This window comes from Peromyscus leucopus, chromosome 15, assembly GCF_004664715.2.
Source record: "Peromyscus leucopus breed LL Stock chromosome 15, UCI_PerLeu_2.1, whole genome shotgun sequence".
Lineage (NCBI taxonomy): Eukaryota > Metazoa > Chordata > Mammalia > Rodentia > Cricetidae > Peromyscus > Peromyscus leucopus.
Window position 1 is genome coordinate 44810812 of NC_051076.1, and position 18687 is coordinate 44829498.

The window sequence follows — 18687 nt, forward strand, 5'->3', positions numbered from 1 at the left end:
TATTTAATAAGATGGTCTGTTCCACGCCTTAGTTCTGGCATTAGGCTAACGGAGCAGATTTCTTCTAGATTGATTCCCCTCATGATAAGGGAAAAAAAGAGTCACATGAGGGGAAGAGCCTTCTGCTTCCTCCTTAAAACACACTTGTGCATGACTCTCACTGGCCAGCACAAATCCAGTGGTCAGTGCAGAGGCATGGGACATGGAAATGTGACTCTCATTAGAGGACCAGGAAATAATTGGGAAGAATAGTAGGTACTATTGCAGCAAATACCTACATACCTACACTCAGGATGTTTTGTCTATCACATATAGTATACTGTAATTTAGGAAATGCAAAAAAAAAAAAAATCACAAGTTTTAGTGGCAAAAGATGTGGCTACATTAGGAGTTGTGAAGCCATTATTCCAGCCAAAGAGAAAAAGATATTTATTCATCTCTCACATTGAGAGGCTAGAGAAGTCAGGGGTAGGTACAGGTGGGTTCTGGAGTAAGAATTAATATAATAAATACAAATTCAGACATAATATACAACCTAATATCAGTTTCCAGACTGTATTCCTACCCCATCCCACCCACCAATCCACCTAACCATCCAACTGGCCAGGAATCATCTCATACAGTGACCTGTAGACTTCACTGGTATCTATTTTCTGATTTATAGCTTATTTCCTCATTTTAAAGCCCTTGTTTTCTATTCCTACTTTAAGTCTTTAATTCCTTTAATTCTTTAAGTCAAAATTCCTCTAAGTACTGACTATATAAATTCCTTCATTTTTCACAAGACTTTATTTCTGTGCGTACTGGAAATTTGGAGCTCTCAATTTATCTTATTAATGCAGTAATGGCTTTTTGTTTTGTTTTTAACTTTGCACAAAGCTTCTCTGGCAGAAACACTAATAACCACACCTGTGTTCTCTGCTCCCAATTTTCAATGCTTATAGCAAGGCAAGGACTATCACAAAGTCATATCAGCAGGAAAACAAACTTCTTGTTTGAAATATAAGTTATAATGTATTTTCCACTGGATAGTAATATGTAACCTATGTCACTTCCTGGCTACATGTTTATATATTCTGTGCCCTCCTCTGATCTGTATTCTCAGCCAAGGTGAAGTTTTCTTCCAACCTCTCCCATCCATTGAACTGAAGGCTGCACCTGCCCACATCACAGTGAGCCATGTTCTAGGTCTGTGTATCCTCCGCATGCCATATTTCTTGAAGATTACCAGTCTTCCCCAATCCTGGTGTTTTTATAAATGGTATCTACCTTTGTCTATGTCATTTTCCTTTAATATAGAATGTTATCTTTCTTGCTATATCACTGCTAATATAATCAGTGAAAATCAAGGGAGCACATAACCTGACTTTCTAGTGCTAGGAAATTGATCAAATAACGTCTTCTATGAAGATGCAGGAAAATATGACTTTACTCATCATTTCTGTTCCATTTGATTATCACTACTTCTCATGACAGTTAATGATACCAATTTTATTAGTTAAATCCTGTACTTTAGGAGTTAATGGTCACTGGTGGAACAACTTGTAGTAACAGGTTCATGGACAGATATTGACCTTAAAACTCATCAACTTGCAAACATTAAATGATGCACTTGTAAAAGGAAAAAAAATTCACACTGTCAGTCTGTGAGTGGTCTTGTATTCAGTCTGACTAAGCACAATTCTGTGAACATCAATGGAAAGTTACTTTGTCATTTTATCATTTGGCAATCAAATGTCTCAGATATGACAAAAGATTTTACAGTCACCAAAAGTTTAGTGCCAATCTTAAAGTATTCATCTCAAACCTTGAGATTGCTTGACACTCCCAGGGATGATGAGTAACAAGTTACCCTCGAGAGAGCATGTCTAATCTATGAAGCACAAGCTCCTGAAAAAAATGGGGTCTGAATAAAAGGCCTTCCACCCTGCTCATCTACTCACCCGAGAGGCTGTTCAAGACCAGAGCCAAAGATGACCATCTTAGCATTGGGTGTCATCTGATGGTGATGCTCTGCACAACACATTGCCCTGGGTTAGGGTGTGAGAAGATGTCCAACATCCCTCTAGATTCCATTCCTTACTTGGTCCTTATTTCTGGTTTGAACAATAAACTACGAATATGATGTTCAGTTCTTCATCTTCCTCTTCTCCTGCTGATTGGGCACTGAGAAACACTCCAGACAACTCTGTCTCATCAAAGTATCACTCATACATAGCTTGAATAGTTTCCTCCCAACCCTGACATGCCAGATTCTTAACCTAGTTCTTACCTATCAGTTGGTTGTGAGGTCCTCAATATATTATATAACTTTATGGGGAGAGTTCTGCGTGCCTAGGTAGCTTAAGCCATTTGTGTGGGTTCTTATGACATCTCCTAGCCTTTCTGTCACAGGCACATCTGAACGGACAAACATTTTCCACTGAGTGAATCAGAACAAAGGGGGTAACTTCACCAACTGGCAGCATCGTTAAACATGCTTCAGATATATAGAGACCTCAGTGTGGGGCTAATAAAGTCTCTGTTAGAAGATATCCACTTACTTGTTCTGTATCTTTGGAGCTCTTCTTCGGGCTTCTGTATTAAACTGTATGAATTATTACTTAAATGTTTAATAGCTGTTAACCCATGGAAACAATCACATTTTTCTAATTTTAGACGGTCCAAGAGTATACACAGCATATTTAAAATTGGAGCACAGTGACGAGAACATTAAATTCTGGATGGCATGTGAAACCTACAAGAAAATTGCCTCACGGAGGGGCAGAATTTCTAGAGCAAAGAAGCTTTACAATATCTACATCCAGCCACAGTCCCCTAGAGAGGTAACAATGGTGGGACATGGCAGTCGGGGGGATATCCCTTAGAAAATACTAATAACTCGAGCATCATTACATGCCAGACATATTCTATTCCAACATCTCCTAAAAAATTGTATAAACTAAGAATTACTAATCTGCCAGGTAGTGATGGTGCACACCTTTAATCCCAGCACTGAGGAAGCAAAGGTAGATGGATCTGTGTGAGTTCGAGGCCAGCCTGGTCTACCTAGTGAGTTCCAGGACAGTCAGCGCCATATAGAGAAATCCTGTCTGGAAAAAGAAAAAGAAAAATAATTACTAATCTTATTTTTCAGTCACAAAACCTAAGAGTTAGATAATTTAATGAACTTAATGAATTCCCCCTGTGTGGTACAGTCATTATGTAGTAGCATTAGGATTCAAAGGTGAGCTGTTTGATCCAAAGTCCTCTACCCATTAGCTTATCTTAATTCCCAGCAGAGTTAAAAAGAAGCAAGGGGTCATTGGAATAATTCTCTGGCAGCATAAACTTGAAATGCCATGAATGGGCAGGAGTACTTCCTCAGTAGTGCTGGTCCTGTGTGCCACCCCACTTTAGTGTAAACCTACAAACTCAGCTGACATCCATGTTGCCATTACTGCTGTCACTTACGCTGTCCGACATTGAGACTCCTGACAGAGAGACAGCCAAAAACTACAATTCATGTTAAATGCAAGGGTAGAGGATACCATAGGAGATTTCTGTCACTCAGCATAACCCTATATTATTCAACTATTCCCACAAACCCTTATGGAAATTTCTAGTCTTCTGAGATAACCACTTCCTCCCTCTAGTTCTTCTTCACTTCTCCTCACTTGCTTCCCATTTCAGGACTTGTTTGGCCAACACAGCATTTGTGACTATTAAGGAAGGTAAAGCTGAAAGCAGCCACCAACTTCCTTTTTACTTTAAAAAGAGCCCTCCAGTTCATAAACTTCCATGTTGGCAGACAACCACTAACAAACCACCGGCATCTCCCAGATAAGCAGTGGTTTCTACAGTTTCCTGGCCGTGGATTCCATGCTTTCTTTATTGCTCTGGAACGCTAAAGGCAGATTTTTTTACTTTTAAAAAGAGCAGAGACTTCACTTCCTAAAAGTCCTTTTAGATACCTATGAAAACTGCACCCAGAACTATGCTGTTATTTTGAAAAGAAGGGTAGTAATTAAAGCATTCCATTGCAGACATACACATTTGATTGTGCTTAACCTATCCTATCATTTCATTTTTCAGATTAACATCGACAGTACAACAAGAGAAGCTATCATCAAAAGCATTCAAGAACCCACTCAAACATGCTTTGAAGAGGCTCAAAAGATTGTGTATATGCATATGGAAATGGATTCTTATCCCAGATTTTTGAAGTCTGAAATGTACCAAAGACTTCTAAAAACTGTTCAACCCAAAAGTTCTTGAGTGCTACCCAGAAGTTCAAGCGGAAGATGGCACGTTGCAAGTGTTAACTTAAATTTAGAAAAATATACAAAACAAGAATGAAAGGAGAAATGAAACAGAATCCAAGCCATAAATTGATTTCTAGTTCCCAAATGAAATGCATTCCAAACATAATGAGCTCGCAAATACTACAGCACAATTTATAGCATACTTACAGAGAGGAATTAACAGAGAAGGAAAAAGAAGCCAGCTTCATCATACAAACACTATAACATTTTTACTATACTAGGCAACTCATGATCTTTCCTCATTAAAGAAATTTACCAGCCATAGCACAGACAACTTGTTTTAAAACAAGTTGTTTTAAAAGCCTTGCTCTTTAAATTATGTCTCTATGTATTCTACAGATATGCTCAAAATCACTTGACTTAGTATATAAGCTTAATAGTCATGGTATAATCAATTTTATTGTAGCATGAGAAGTATGAAAAATATATTCTTAAGAGACAATTTAGCTATAAATTTTTCCTAGTAGGATGACCATAATTGACCTCCTATATCACATATACCTTTTACATGGAAAATCTTTGTGATGAGTCTAAGTGGTTACTATGTGTGACTCATTGTTCATTTGTATTGTTTACTTTGCTATTGGGGTATAAAATTTTGTCTTTTATTTGGGGATTCGTTTCTTCACAGTATGAAATCATCATGGTGTTGGGAGCCAATAAATCGAAACTAAAAGGTAATGTGCATATTTTTCAAAGATGCCTTATTGTACCTTGCAGTACAGATTCCAAAGGGGCTGAAGCTTGTGAAAAGTAAGAAAATAGAACAAAGGGCAGTTTAACTTACTTGTTTGGTGTCACCTTTCTGTCATTTTAAAACATTGAAAGAATGTAGACTCAACCCTCAGATTTGGAGTTCTGGGGGTTCAACAAAACATACACAGGTACAAAGTTTGAACTGTAACTTTTATACTTAAAAAAAAAATCAAGTCTTAGCCGGGCGGTGGTGGCGCATGCCTTTAATCCCAGCACTCGGGAGATAGAGCCAGGCGAATCTCTGTGAGTTCGAGGCCAGCCTGGGCTGCCAAGTGGGCTCCAGGAAAGGTGCAAAGCTATGCAGAGAAACCCTGTCTCAAAAAAAACAAAAAAAAAAAAAATCAAGTCTTGTGTTGTTGATGGACAGGAAACATTGAAACTGATCCTCACCCTATACCAGAATCACTTTTCAATACACATGTTTTGTCTTGGTTTGACAGAGCATCTTATCCCTCTGATGAAACCAAGCTTCTCCTCTCACTGTGACTGCCACATCTGCATATTGCCCGTGGTCCTTACTCCGTGGGCTAGTGTGTTTTATTGCACCTTCACGGTTCACAAGATCCCAGGCATTTTAACTACAGCTTCCCATGTTTAAAGGGGCAGATGAGTAACTGCACAGCCAACCACAGTGTATTCAGGTGACAAAAAGTGCTGCATCACTCAACCATCTGCCCCCAGCTCCGGAGATGTCAACAGAACAGTAAGTGACTCAGGAAGAACCACTGCAAGACAGTGGGGAAGTGAATACTGTGACTCCACACAAAACCATGGAAAGAATACTAAATTTATTACTAGAAACTTGAGTTTCCCTTTGGAGTTCCAAAAATGACTATTACATGAATTTATTCAGATCTGGGTATACTATAGAAAGTTAGAAACAAAAATGTCACAATCTCTCTGCTCTTCAGCTTCCTTATCTTTTTTATTCATTTTACATTTTATTTATTGCGGGGTGGGTACACGTGCATGCAACAGTGCATGTGCAGAGGCACAGGGACAACTTGTAGAAGGGAGTCAGTTCTCTCTTTCTACCTCGTTGGTCTCAGGGATCAATATCAGGTCGTCGGGCTTGATGGCAAGCACCTTTATTCATTAAGACATCTCACGGGATCGAGTTTCCCTTTCTCTGCCCTCTCTTTACTTTCTCCATCTTCCTATGTCACCCATCCCAGTCTTCCACTTGCTCTGTAACCAAAGCAAACCTGGAACTTGTAATCCTCCTGCCTCAGTCTTCAGTTAATTTGGATTATAGGCCTGTACCATCAAGGCCAGTACTTCAGTACTTGTAAATTAATGTTTTTCTCCATGCAGCAGCAGTGTAATGTGCGGCTTGGAGATGCCTCATTCCCACCATACTGCAGGTCAAGCGCGCACACCAGGAACCTGCCACATAGTAGCTTAAGCATGCAGGCACTGCTAACTTGAGACAACTAGAAAGCTGTTTTAGCTCTGTTTTAGAAATACTATACTATAAAAAAAAATATAAAGAACATAAATATTAAAAATCATGGCTTTTTTGTGTTTATAGGTAAATTCTTGCCCCACATTGGGCGCCATATGTAGCTGAAGTTTTCCTGATCCTACCTGGCCTGTGGTCAGGACAAATCTCTCTCACCCACCAGTCCCACAGCCAAGTAAACACACAGAGATTTATATTACTTATAAACTGTATGGCCATGGCAGGTTTTTTTTATTATCTAGTTCTTATATCTTTTTTATTTTATTTTATAATTTAATTTAATTTTACATATCAGCTATGAATTCCTTGTTCTCCCCCCTCCCACACCCTCCCACCATCCCCCCATTTCCATCTCCTCCAGGGCAAAGACTCCCCTGAGGATTGAGTTCAAACGGGCAGATTCAGTCCAGGCAGATCCAGTCCCCTCCTCCCAGGCTGAGCCAAGTGTCCCTGTATAAGCCCCAGGTTTCAAACAGCCAACTCATGCACTGAGTACAGGACCCGGTCCCACTGCCTAGATGCCTCCCAAACAGATCAAGCTAATCAATTGTCTCACTTATTCAGAGGGCCTGATCCAGTTGGGGGCTCCTCAGCTATTGGCTCATAGTTCATGTGTTTCCATTCATTTGGCTATTTGTCCCTGTGCTTTATCCAACCTTGGTCTCAACAATTCTCGCTCATATAAACCCTCCTCTTTCTCACCAATTGGAATCCTGGAGTTCCACCTGGGGCCTGGCCATGGATCTCTGCATTGAGTTCCCTCAGTCATTGGATGGGGTTTCTAGCATGACAATTAGGGTGGATCAAGAACAGAGAGGGAGAACAAGGAATAAGAGACCATGATAAATGAAGACCACATGATAATAGGAAGAAGCAAAGTGCTAGAAAGGTCCACAGAAATCCACAAAGATACCCCCACAATAGACTGCTGGCAATGATTGAGAGACAGCCTGAACTGACCTACTCTGGTGATGGGATGGCCAAACACCCTAATTGTCGTGCTAGTTCTTATATCTTAAATTAACCCATTTCTATAAATCTATATCTTGCCAAATGGCTCGTGGCTTATCAGTACTTTATATCTGTTTCTCATGGCAGTGGTGGCTGGCAGCGTCTCCTGACAGCCTTCTCTTTCCCAGAATTCTCCTCTCTCCTTGTTCCACCTATACTTCCTACTTGGCTACTGGCCAATCAGCATTTTATTTATTAACCAATCAGAGCAACACATTTACAGCATACAGAACATCCCACAGCACCCTTCCCAAGTGATACATCTACAATACAACCCCCACACCTAAGGTCCAGAGAGCACTGCAAAAGAGGAGCCAGAAAGACTGTAAGAACCAGAAGACCAGGACATTTGCTGGGAGATAGTGCCTTCCATACGTGCCATGAAATCTTCACAGTGTGGTTACCTAAACAAGACCTATACAATGACAACACCAGTTGATATCCCAATGTGTATGGAAGACATCTCGTCATGCCCCACCCCTAGATGAAGAGCTACAGGCAATTAAAAGCTGCTAAGAGGTGGAGAATCAGTCCTCTTAAGGGACTAGGGATTAGTCTCTTGGTAGGTTATCCAATCCCAAACTGTCAGCCTAAAACATATATACATCTGAAAAACACTAAATGAACACAACTGGTTGTATTCGTGTGTGTGTGTGTGTGTGAGTGTGTGTGTGTGTGTGTGTGTAAATACATATATGTGACAAAACTTACTTGAATGAAGGTGTGGAACAACTGAATCAGTGTCTATTCATTAACCTGATGTTTTTGAACTTTTAGTTTCAGTATATTTCAATGTTCTCATCTACAAAATAAAGTGATAACAACCTCATGATTAAGTAAACCAAATGATATATGTGATTGACCACATCCCATTACAAATTTGCTCCTCATTTTCTTCTATCTTACTATCTTGGACTCACTTTAAGGAGTAATTTATTCAATATTAAAGTTTTCATGAGAAAGTAGATGATTAAATGTTTACTTTGCATTTAACAATGATTCAAAGAAACCTTTAGAAAAACTTAGCTTAAGAATAGAAACTGGACCAGGCAGTGGTAGTGCACGCCTTTAATCCCCGCACTCAGGAGGCAGAGGCAGGTGAATCTCTGTGAGTTCAAGGCCAGCCTGGTCTACAAAGTGAGTTCCAGGACAGGCTTCAAAAGCTTCACAGAGAATCCCTGTCTCAAGAAAACCAAAAAAAAAGCCGGGCGGTGGTGGCGCACGCCTTTAATCCCAGCACTCGGGAGGCAGAGCCAGGCGGATCGCTGTGAGTTCGAGGCCAGCCTGGGCTACCAAGTGAGCTCCAGGAAAGGCGCAAAACTACGCAGAGAAACCCTGTCTCGAAAAACCAAAAAAAGAAAAAAGAAAAAGAATAGAAACTGATGGTGCACGCCTTTAATCCCAGCACTCTGGAGGCAGAGGCAGGCAGATCTCTGTGAGTTCGAGGCCAGCCTGGTCTACAGAGTGAGTTCCAGAACATTCAGAGCTGTTATATTGAGAAACCTTATCTCAGAAAACCAAAAAAAAAAAAAAAAATAGGAACTATAAACTTGAATTCTACATCCACTTTTTCATAAGAGCTATCTTTCCAATAATTCTTTATAGAAGTGTGTATTTCATTTTGCTCATAATTAAAGTAGTTTAGATGACTTTAACATTAATATTTCACATGATATTATTTTTCTGCAAATTTATTAGAGAAATATTTTTGTTTGGTTAAACACAATTCAAAAATTGGCATTTGTAAAATCACTACACAGACATGTTAATATTAATACGTTTTACATGCTATCAGCTTTATCCTTAGTATCTGGAGACTTATCTACTTAAAAATTAATTTTTGAGATTAGAATCCAAATATATTTATTATTTTTCACTTTTATAGAATTTTTCAAACATTAAGGATGCAAAAAATAAGACATTGTTGTCCTGGGAATTGGAAATGGCTCAATTGGTAAAGTGCCTGCCACACAAGCATGAAGAGCCGAGTTCAGATCTCCAGCATCCATGTCAAAGCTAGGTACGGCAGGACACAGCTGGTACCCATGGCCTTGGGTTGCCGAGAGACAGGTGGATCCCTGAGCATCATTAGCCAGACATCCTAGCTAAATGGGTGAGGTCCAGGTTCAGGGAGAGACTCTGCCTCAAAAATTAAGGAGATGGAGGTCGTGGAGATGCTCAGCAGTTAAGAGCACTTTCTGTTCTTGAAGAGTACCTCAGTTCAGTTCCCATCACCCACATGGTGGCTCACAACCTTCTATGACTCTAGTTCCAGTGAATTCGCTATCATCTTCTGACTTCTGAAGCCACTGGGCATGTACATGGTGCACCAATACATGCAAAGCATTCACACATACTAAAAAACATTAAACTTCTTAAATCATAAGGTGTAGAGTGATCAAGAAAGACACATGACACCTCTGACTGCCACATGCACACATATGCTTGCACACCTGCATATGTGTGTGTGTGTATGTATGTGTACATGGATATATAAAACCATCACACACACGCGCGCACACACACACACACACACACACACACACACACACACACATGAATTCATTACTTTTGAGTAAAGATACAATCTTTTCAGTAAGAAAATCATGATAAAGGAATGTCTCAGAATTCAAGTATTTTGGCTCAGATGAACATTTTTCTACTTATAATTCATCAGGCATACAACACTCTCATCATCTACAAAGGACTTAATACCAATTTTAGAATAATGACTATAGAAAAGACATATACGAAGTTTTCTTCAAAGGCATAAAAGATTGTAATTTAAAGAAAATAGTAAGTCCCACTGTCTAAAAATATCTTTCATATATCTAGGACCTGAAATTCCCACCACTGATCATAGATGAAAAATAGCATCTAAACTCATAGTCGAGGCAAGAAAAAAATGAATCACTAATGCTAACACATTAGCTGTTGCCTAGCAGAAAATAAAACTTGGACAAATAAAATGCAGTAATATAGTATAGAATAGGAAAGTATGTAGGCTCAGGGAACAAAGACATTAATTAGGGACACTGTGGGCTTGAAAACAGTGAAGGGGCAAACAGAGTGTCTTATTTATAAAAGCCTCACAGGGTTGTTAATAAAAAAAATAAATGAAGAAATAAGCTTCATGAGAATTATGTATCTTAGTAGAAAAAAATATAATGTCCTTGTGAAAAGAAAAGAATGAAGTTATTACATAAGTGATGTTTATAGAGGCCTTTGTTAAAAAACTAGCTCCAGTGGGCCAAGACGCTATATGGAGAGCCATTAATTAAGGTACATTTTCTGCTCTCAAGGACCTGGGCAATGATAACAAAAGCACATAGCAGTGATGGCCAAGCACACATGGGCAAAGGCTGCCTTGGAAACCCAGCAGAAACACCTTCCTCTACCCAGTGGAATCTGTAAAGAATGGGAGATGTGCTGTTCGAGAGAAGCTTTGAAGAATAATTAAGAGATCTCTCAGGGAAGAGGGGAACTGGAACAGGGGCAGGGGGCAGAGGGGCGGGGGGACAGGGGGCAGGGAGAGAGGAAAGCGTGTGACACTTGGGAAGATGCAGAAGGTGGGGGAGTTCTGCTTGAGGCTGCTCCAAGTTCACAGCCTGGCTCCAAAGCCTAGCAGCTCTGCACATTTCAGAAAACCACTTAACCTCATGGAAATTTATTTTATTCTTATCTATGAAATAATACAATTAATTTACTGATATAGGCTTCTATATTGAGAAGGAGCACAAAAAGTAGCCATATCAGTCACCTATAAAGCCCAAATGAAAGGAAATACAAGTGGAGGACTTGCCAATGAGGAAAAGAGAAATGTTTCTGAGAGAAAAATTGTGAACAGATCAGATTTGAAAGAGGGAGAGATCACAGATGATCTGGTTTCTAAAGCAACTATCGTGATAAGTTCAAGTACCATCATATGAGAAAGTGATGTAAGCAGGATTTGGAGAACATGCTGAGGGTGCAGTGATCACATGCTGTAAGTGGGACTCAGGAACAAGGTGGAGGTTGGATTACAAATCTGGAACCCTTAAGTGTGATGGTCAGCCTTGTCAACTTGGAACAATCCACGATCACTCAAGAAGAGAGTCTCAGTGACTTATTAACTGGTGTGGGAAGACCCAGCCCCCTGGAGGCATCACCATTGCCTAAGGGGGAAGAACTGGAGGGGTCCTGAACTGCATAAGGGTGGAGAATTGGAGGAAAGCAGAAGCAAACAAGCAAGCAGAATGTACATGCGTTCATGGCTCTCTGCTCTTGACTAGCTAGTTTCAGTTCTTGCCACCTTAACTTCCTGCTGTCATAGACTATAACCTGTAATTGTAAGCTAAAATAAACCTCCTCTCTCCTAAGTGGCTTTTTATGCCAGTGTTTTATCAAAGCAACAGAAATGAGACTAGAGCCATTTGTAACACTGAGTCACTGAGGGAGTGGCCCTGAGAGGGGGAGCTGTGCAGGAGAGCAAGCCGAAACTCACAAGGAACAATCAAACCTAGGAAACAAAGCAATGGGCTAATGATTCCTAGATGTTCACTGTAGGCTCATTATGATGTTGTGGCAATGAAAAAGATGATCTGTTAAGTTTTAAGTAGTAGTATTCAGTGTTTTGACACACTGATTCATTCAACAAATTGTTAAACATCTATGTGAACCAGTATGGTGAGCAGATGTAGAAACGAATATACTACCAACAAACCAATCAGAAAATGTCTTCATGAACCTTACAGTGTCTGTAGGTAGTAAAAGAAACAAGGCAATTTTATTTTTAAAAAGATCACAAGATTACAATAAGTTCTATAAATAAAGTAAAAACTAGATAATAGAGAGTGAGAGAGTAGCAGAGGGATGTACTAGAGAAAGTTGTTGGGCTCATGTTTTCATAGTACACACACACACACACACACACACACACACACACACACACACACAATTCACTTTCTGGCATTACTAACCAAAGGCAAGGAACCCAAGGTTTTAAGAAATTAATTAACATGCATATGTGTGCATGTATATACTTGTTATATTGAAAACAAGCTCTACTCTCTTTGCATATTTTAAAATATGTACTTTAAAATCTCAGTATTATTAACTATAAACAAAATATTGTACAGTAAATCTATGGATTTTATTCATCTTACATAACTGAAAATTCATGCTCAATGATTAGCAACTCTGCAGGTCCTTTTTCCCCTGAACTCGAGAAAGCACCATGCTATTCAAGTTTAATTACTGTAAACATCTCAGATTTCTAGAATCATTAAATGTTTGTCCTTCTTTGATGTGCTTCTTTTGTTTAGCAATATGCTCTGAACATTCATCTATCGTGTTACAAAATATAGGACCTTTTATGTTAAATAATATTGTATTGCAAGAAGAGAACATGGCTTAATTTACCCATTCAGTAATGTCATAATGTCTGTGCTCTGTTCTGGTCGCATTTCCTTGGTGATTATTAACATTTAACATGGTTTTGTATAATTACTTGCTTCTGCATGTATCTTCTTTATAACATGGAACTTGCATAAAAGTAAATACATGAACCAATGCAATTAAACACCATAACTGGAAATAAGAAGGCAAGAAGGGGAAGGTGACCAGAGAGGGCAGTAGAGAAGAGAAGCAAAAGCAGATAAGATCTAAGCACAATACCTTCATGTACAGAAATGTCACCACTAAAATGTTTTAATTGATATAATTAATATCTGTTAATAAATAACAAAAGGGAAGAGATGATACTGGAGAAATTGATACATTCAAACAGGAGAATAAAGCATATCCTAATTTTATGTCACACATAAAACTCAACTCAAAATGCATAAACATAATTCAAACATAGGAGTTGAAACTGCACCCTCTCCCCACAAAAAAATCCAAGGGAAAGATTCATGAAACCAGCTTTAGCAATGATGTCCTTCATATTACACCAAAACATGAACAGCAAAAATAAAAGGAGACAAGTCAGTCTACATCAAACCTAACACCTCTATAAAGCAAAGAAAATAATAACAGGGAAATACAGTGAACGTCACCCTAGACAATGGGAGAAAGCATTTGCAAACCATCTGGTAAGAAGTTAGTATCCAAATTTATAACTCCTACAACCAGGGGGAAAGAAACCTAACAACCTATGTTAACATTGTTTAAGGATTTGAATAAATCACTTTTCTTCGGTGTACCTTAATGGAACCAAAATTATTTCCTGATATTCATACCTTATCCATTGTAAGTGCAGCTTCCCATAAACAAGCACAGTATAGAGAAAGTATACGATGACTTTATTTGCATAAATCTATCAGTACATATTTAACACTTTATGGACAGAATGCCTTCAGTGGTCTCATTTAACTTGAGCCTCAAACTAAATCCATTATAAATGCATCTTTATCCCTGACATACGTAGGAGGAGAATGATGGAGCCCAAGAGGCAGAATGCTTGGTGCTCTGTGGGCCGATGTTTAAATGGTGAGGTATGAGCACATAAAGATCTAGCCACATTGTGATCATGAAACCTGTTTTGCACAGTGCTGTGTGAATGAAGTGAGTTGAGAGGTATAGAACCAGTACATAATAGACAAGTTGACATACAACCATATTAACCCCTAATAAACACCATTATCCATTTTCATAAGCAATGCAAGATGGAAAGAAAGCAGAACAATGGAGAGAGAGCTAGGTGCTAGACACAGGGGGTTAGGTGCCCAGGATGCAATAGAGAATTATAATCTTAAAAAGACATGTGTTAAAAGAGAACATGTGGACTTAGAGAGAATAGATGATGGAAATCCAAATGGATTACAGTGTTTGTTACAAGAGAAAATTAAAAAGAAAAAAAAAAGAAATATGTGAAGAAAAACAGGAGAAGAGAGCAGTATCCTCGGATGTCAAACAGTATGCATAGAGCCAGTGTGTCTCAATTTATTAAGCTCAAATTTATGAGTTGCTTCATTAGCATTTCATTAACATTTAGAACATGTGAGTATTTGGCTAGCTGTAGATGGTATGCAGGAAGCAAATAAAATTAGGTCTAAATCTTTAAGATGATAGAAGAAGGAAGGAAAGATAAATGAATAAATTGTCACAATGCAAAAAAAAATGCCATAATGGACAACAAGTAATACTTAACAATGGTAAACATTCATCATCTAAAGAATTTCTAGACTCAGCAAGGAAAATAAATATGGAGAAATGAAGAATGGCAGATCTGTGAACTTCAAATATGGAATGTGTCCTTTAAAATGAACAGTGTGCAGAAAGAAGTGGGGGCATCTTGATTTCTGGACAAGATTATAGCATGACCTGCTGTTTCTAATAATGCATTTGCTGTTACTGCACACTTCAGACCTGTTCCTCTGGCAACGCTTGTCAACAAGTTCTTTCTCACAAGACTCTGCAAGCGAGAAGGAGAAGTGACAGTTAAGGTAAATATAGTCTGTCTTGAGCTGGCAGCACCCACCCTATCGGTGACCAATACCCGAAGTCCATCCCAAGCAACTCAATCTAAAATTGGAGTGTATGTGTAAGGAGTTTTTAATGCCTCATTTTGGCAGTTTGTATCTCGACCTGCCACGATGGATTTTATTATTAGCTGAAAAGTTTGGTGAAATGTGTCATGCGAGCTTATTTTTGAGAAAAGAATAAGGAAAAAAATAAGATTCTGAAATCTCATTTCCAGGAAAAGCTTGGACGCTCCTAGATGCCAGGCACCACAGATGGTCATTTCATTCCTCCTATCTCCTGTCTCATAATAAATGTACAACAATGTTATTATTAACTACACTTTAACCTTGAGAGGACTGAGCACAAGGATATTAAAAACTTACCAAACTCATTCAAGGCAATGAAAAGTCAAGCCAAGACTAAGTCACTGGACTAACTCCAAATTCATGCTTTCTAATAAATTAAATGCAAGATTGCACAGTAAAGACCAAAAGTGCAGCCTTCCTTTGCTGAGTCACTGCATGGAGAGCAGCCACTAACACTGAGTGGGCACTGCACAACTTATGATGGATCTTCTTAATAAACCCCAAGATGGTTATTGTTGAAATTCCAGTAATATCTTGAGCATGGCCGCACTCATCATCTTAAACATACACATACTAGAAAATTCTGTGAAAAGGTCAATAGGTGTCATCTAAGAAAAAAAGTCATAAAGGCCTAATTTTAAAAGTCTAAGAGACATTTTTTAAGATTAATGTTGTCACCCCAAACTAGGGGAGTCCTTCAGTTGACACAGACCTGAATAACCATGCATGTCAAACATATTCAGAAATCAAGACACTTTGGCAAACTTCCCTTGGCCAGAAATAGTTTCTCTCCCTGGGAAACACACCATGTGATATGCACCTGTCACCCACCCTCAGAACCTCTACAGGGTTAGCAACTGGACTGCCATTTTTCAGGGGTGAAATGTAGCATCCCTGAAGTCATACCCTCACAAGTGATGAAGCCAGACTAGTTTTCATTTTTGCATTCTTTGTTTCCTCTCACCACAACTCCAACTCTTGCTTGCTCTAAATAACTCTCAGTGGTTTTTATACCCAGAACTAAATACATTCATTTTCTAAACTCTGTCTGCTTTCTTTCCATATTACTTACCGTAATGGGGACTGCCAGGAGTAATGGTGCATGCCTTTAATCAGCATCTCATCACTCAGGAGGCAGAGGCAGGTGAAACTCTGTGAGTTCAAGGCCACATTGGCCTACATAATGAGTTCCAGGTCAGCCAGAGCTACACAGTGAGACACTGTCTCAAAAAAAAAAAAGCAAAACAAGAAAAATGGATAGTATTGTTGGTTATTTGTTAAAATGATTGTATGTCTACTTGTCTGCATTTTCCATTAAACTGTTATCTCTGTTTGATCAGAAAACAGACAGAAGAAAAAACATTTAGGAAGTACATTCTTTATCAGCAACAAATGCCTGTTGGAGCAACTGTCATCCAGGAACAAAGAAACAGCCCTCTGGCATAGATTCCATAATATAAAACATGGATGATGGTAACATTGGCTCATGGCTTTAATGAAGGAATAAAAACTTTATGGAAAAAATAAATCACCCTAGCAAAATATAAAGTACATCAGAACACTAGATAAATAGTCATGATTTCACAAATATTAGACAATGAATTCAAAATATCAAGCTGGTAGTGATCACAAAGGACAATGAGGTAGTCAAAAAGTAAGACTTGTATGAAAGAGTTATTGTCAACTAAATCACCATGATACAGTGAAGCAGTTTCTGTCCAGTAAACTCCTCCTAATAGAATGTGAAATTGGCAAAAAACTTGTCTGCATGAATCAGAAATAATGAAAATAAGAACAGGGAGATTATAAGGCACTTTGAGTGCAGTACTATTTGTTCTTGGTTTACTGTTCCAGATAGGCAAAAGGGAAAAAAAAAAAAAAAACCTTACCAGTAAAGGGAATATGAACTGTCTGAGGAGTGGCAAGTAATGAGAGTTCTAAGAAAACATTTCAAAATTCATATCCCCAAAATGGACTTTATCTTCTCCAAAACCTGTTTTACCCTATTTTACCTGGTGGCAGAAAATATCACTTTAAGACCCAAACTGTGGACTCTTCTTAAAATCTATCTTTCACATCTCATATGCCATTAATCAAGCCATCACGTCATCTCTCCCCTTGAAATATATCCTGAAGATCCCACTCTCTATCACCTCCATAGCTTTTACCCACAACCAAGCCACTGCCTTATTTTGCCTGGATTATTACAACAGGCTCCTAGCTGGCCCTTCACCTTCTACCTCCCAATCGCACTTCTGTGCCCAACACCCACGCAAACAAACACAGACATAGACACACAGACACACACACACACACACCAGTGTTCATTTGAAAACGCGTCACACTCTTCAAAGCTCTCAAGTAATTTCCATCCCACATACAGAAAAATATCCCAAATCCTGACATGTTCTACGTGGGCCCCAGTACCCCAACAGCATCCTAATCCCTTGTTCTCCTGTCGTCTGCTACCCTCAAACCACCATAACGAGTGTAACCAACCTCTTACATCTGCAAACTTGGGGGGGGGCTCTTGTTCTATTCTTGCTTTCTTCCTTCCTTTCCAAAGAAACATACACTCATCATCCTTCTGCCTGTTCTCTGCTCCAGTGCCCTAGACATTCTTTGATGACCCCATGCAAGCTAACATTGCAGCAGCCACCCCCTTCTACACTCTGACTGAATTCTTCTTCACAACTGTCACATGTTATGCTTGCTTTCTGTTAATCCCTATTATATATACAAGTCTCACTCTACCCCAAAGAGGAAGGACTTGGTTAAGCATCCAAATGACCAAGTCTAGATTTGAAAAATTATCTTAGTTTCCAATATATCATATTATATGAAAAGAATATAAGGCTTGGACTTTTCCCTTTAATCTATTATTCTATTCATAACTGAAGTTTACATTGCAGATACACGTAGATAGGTAAAATTCGCTAAAGTAAAACAAATTAACAAATTCCACCCAATTCTGGGGAGACAGAAGACTGTGAAATTTTAGCCAAGGGCAAGAACACTTAAAATTTGTTTATTTCACACACACACACACAAATTCCTAATGTCATACAATTTTATTTACTCTCTGTGTCAGGTTAATAACTATGGTTAATCATCCTGCATATCTGTGACTTTGTATCATTTGAACTATAATTATTGCCTTGCCTAATAATCAATATTTTACTCTCAATCTACATATTTGAACTTTTTGTTTAGAATCCCACATGTTTTAAGTAAAATAGGTGAAATAAAAGAAAGAAAACCTTTCACAATGAGCACTTGTAGAATCTACTATTTCTTTGAAGTTTACCTTAGTTAGGGAAGTTAATATCCGTGAGCCTCCATTTTCTTACAGATTGAAAAGTAGGAGATTTCAAAGGACTGAAAGACACGATAGAAGGAAACTGACTGTACAGAGAAGAGATCTACAGGCGTGCTTCCTAAGCAAAGTCACATCCCAAAGTTGTAATGAAGTGTACATGTTATGGCTTCAACTTTAAAACGTTTAGTTGCAAGCTTTTGAGGGGTAATTGAATAAGAAGAGCCCTGACACCATCAATTGATTAATCCATCATGAATTCATAGTTCAATGGATTGTGAGGAAGTATAACAGAGAGAATGTCACTGA

General features: G+C 38.7%; 1 protein-coding gene across 1 annotated transcript in view; it reads left to right on the top strand.

Annotated features, from left to right (window-relative positions):
* The window catches only part of Rgs13 (regulator of G protein signaling 13), a 28521-nt gene extending 23391 nt beyond the window's left edge, over positions 1 to 5130 (top strand). Inside the window, exons 5-6 of the mRNA XM_028884621.2 lie at positions 2659 to 2825; positions 4075 to 5130. Coding sequence (XP_028740454.1) covers positions 2659 to 2825; positions 4075 to 4257 — 350 coding nt within the window. The 3' untranslated portion in view covers positions 4258 to 5130. The remainder of the gene's footprint in view (positions 1 to 2658; positions 2826 to 4074) is intronic.
* The last annotated feature ends 13557 nt before the right edge of the window (positions 5131 to 18687 follow it).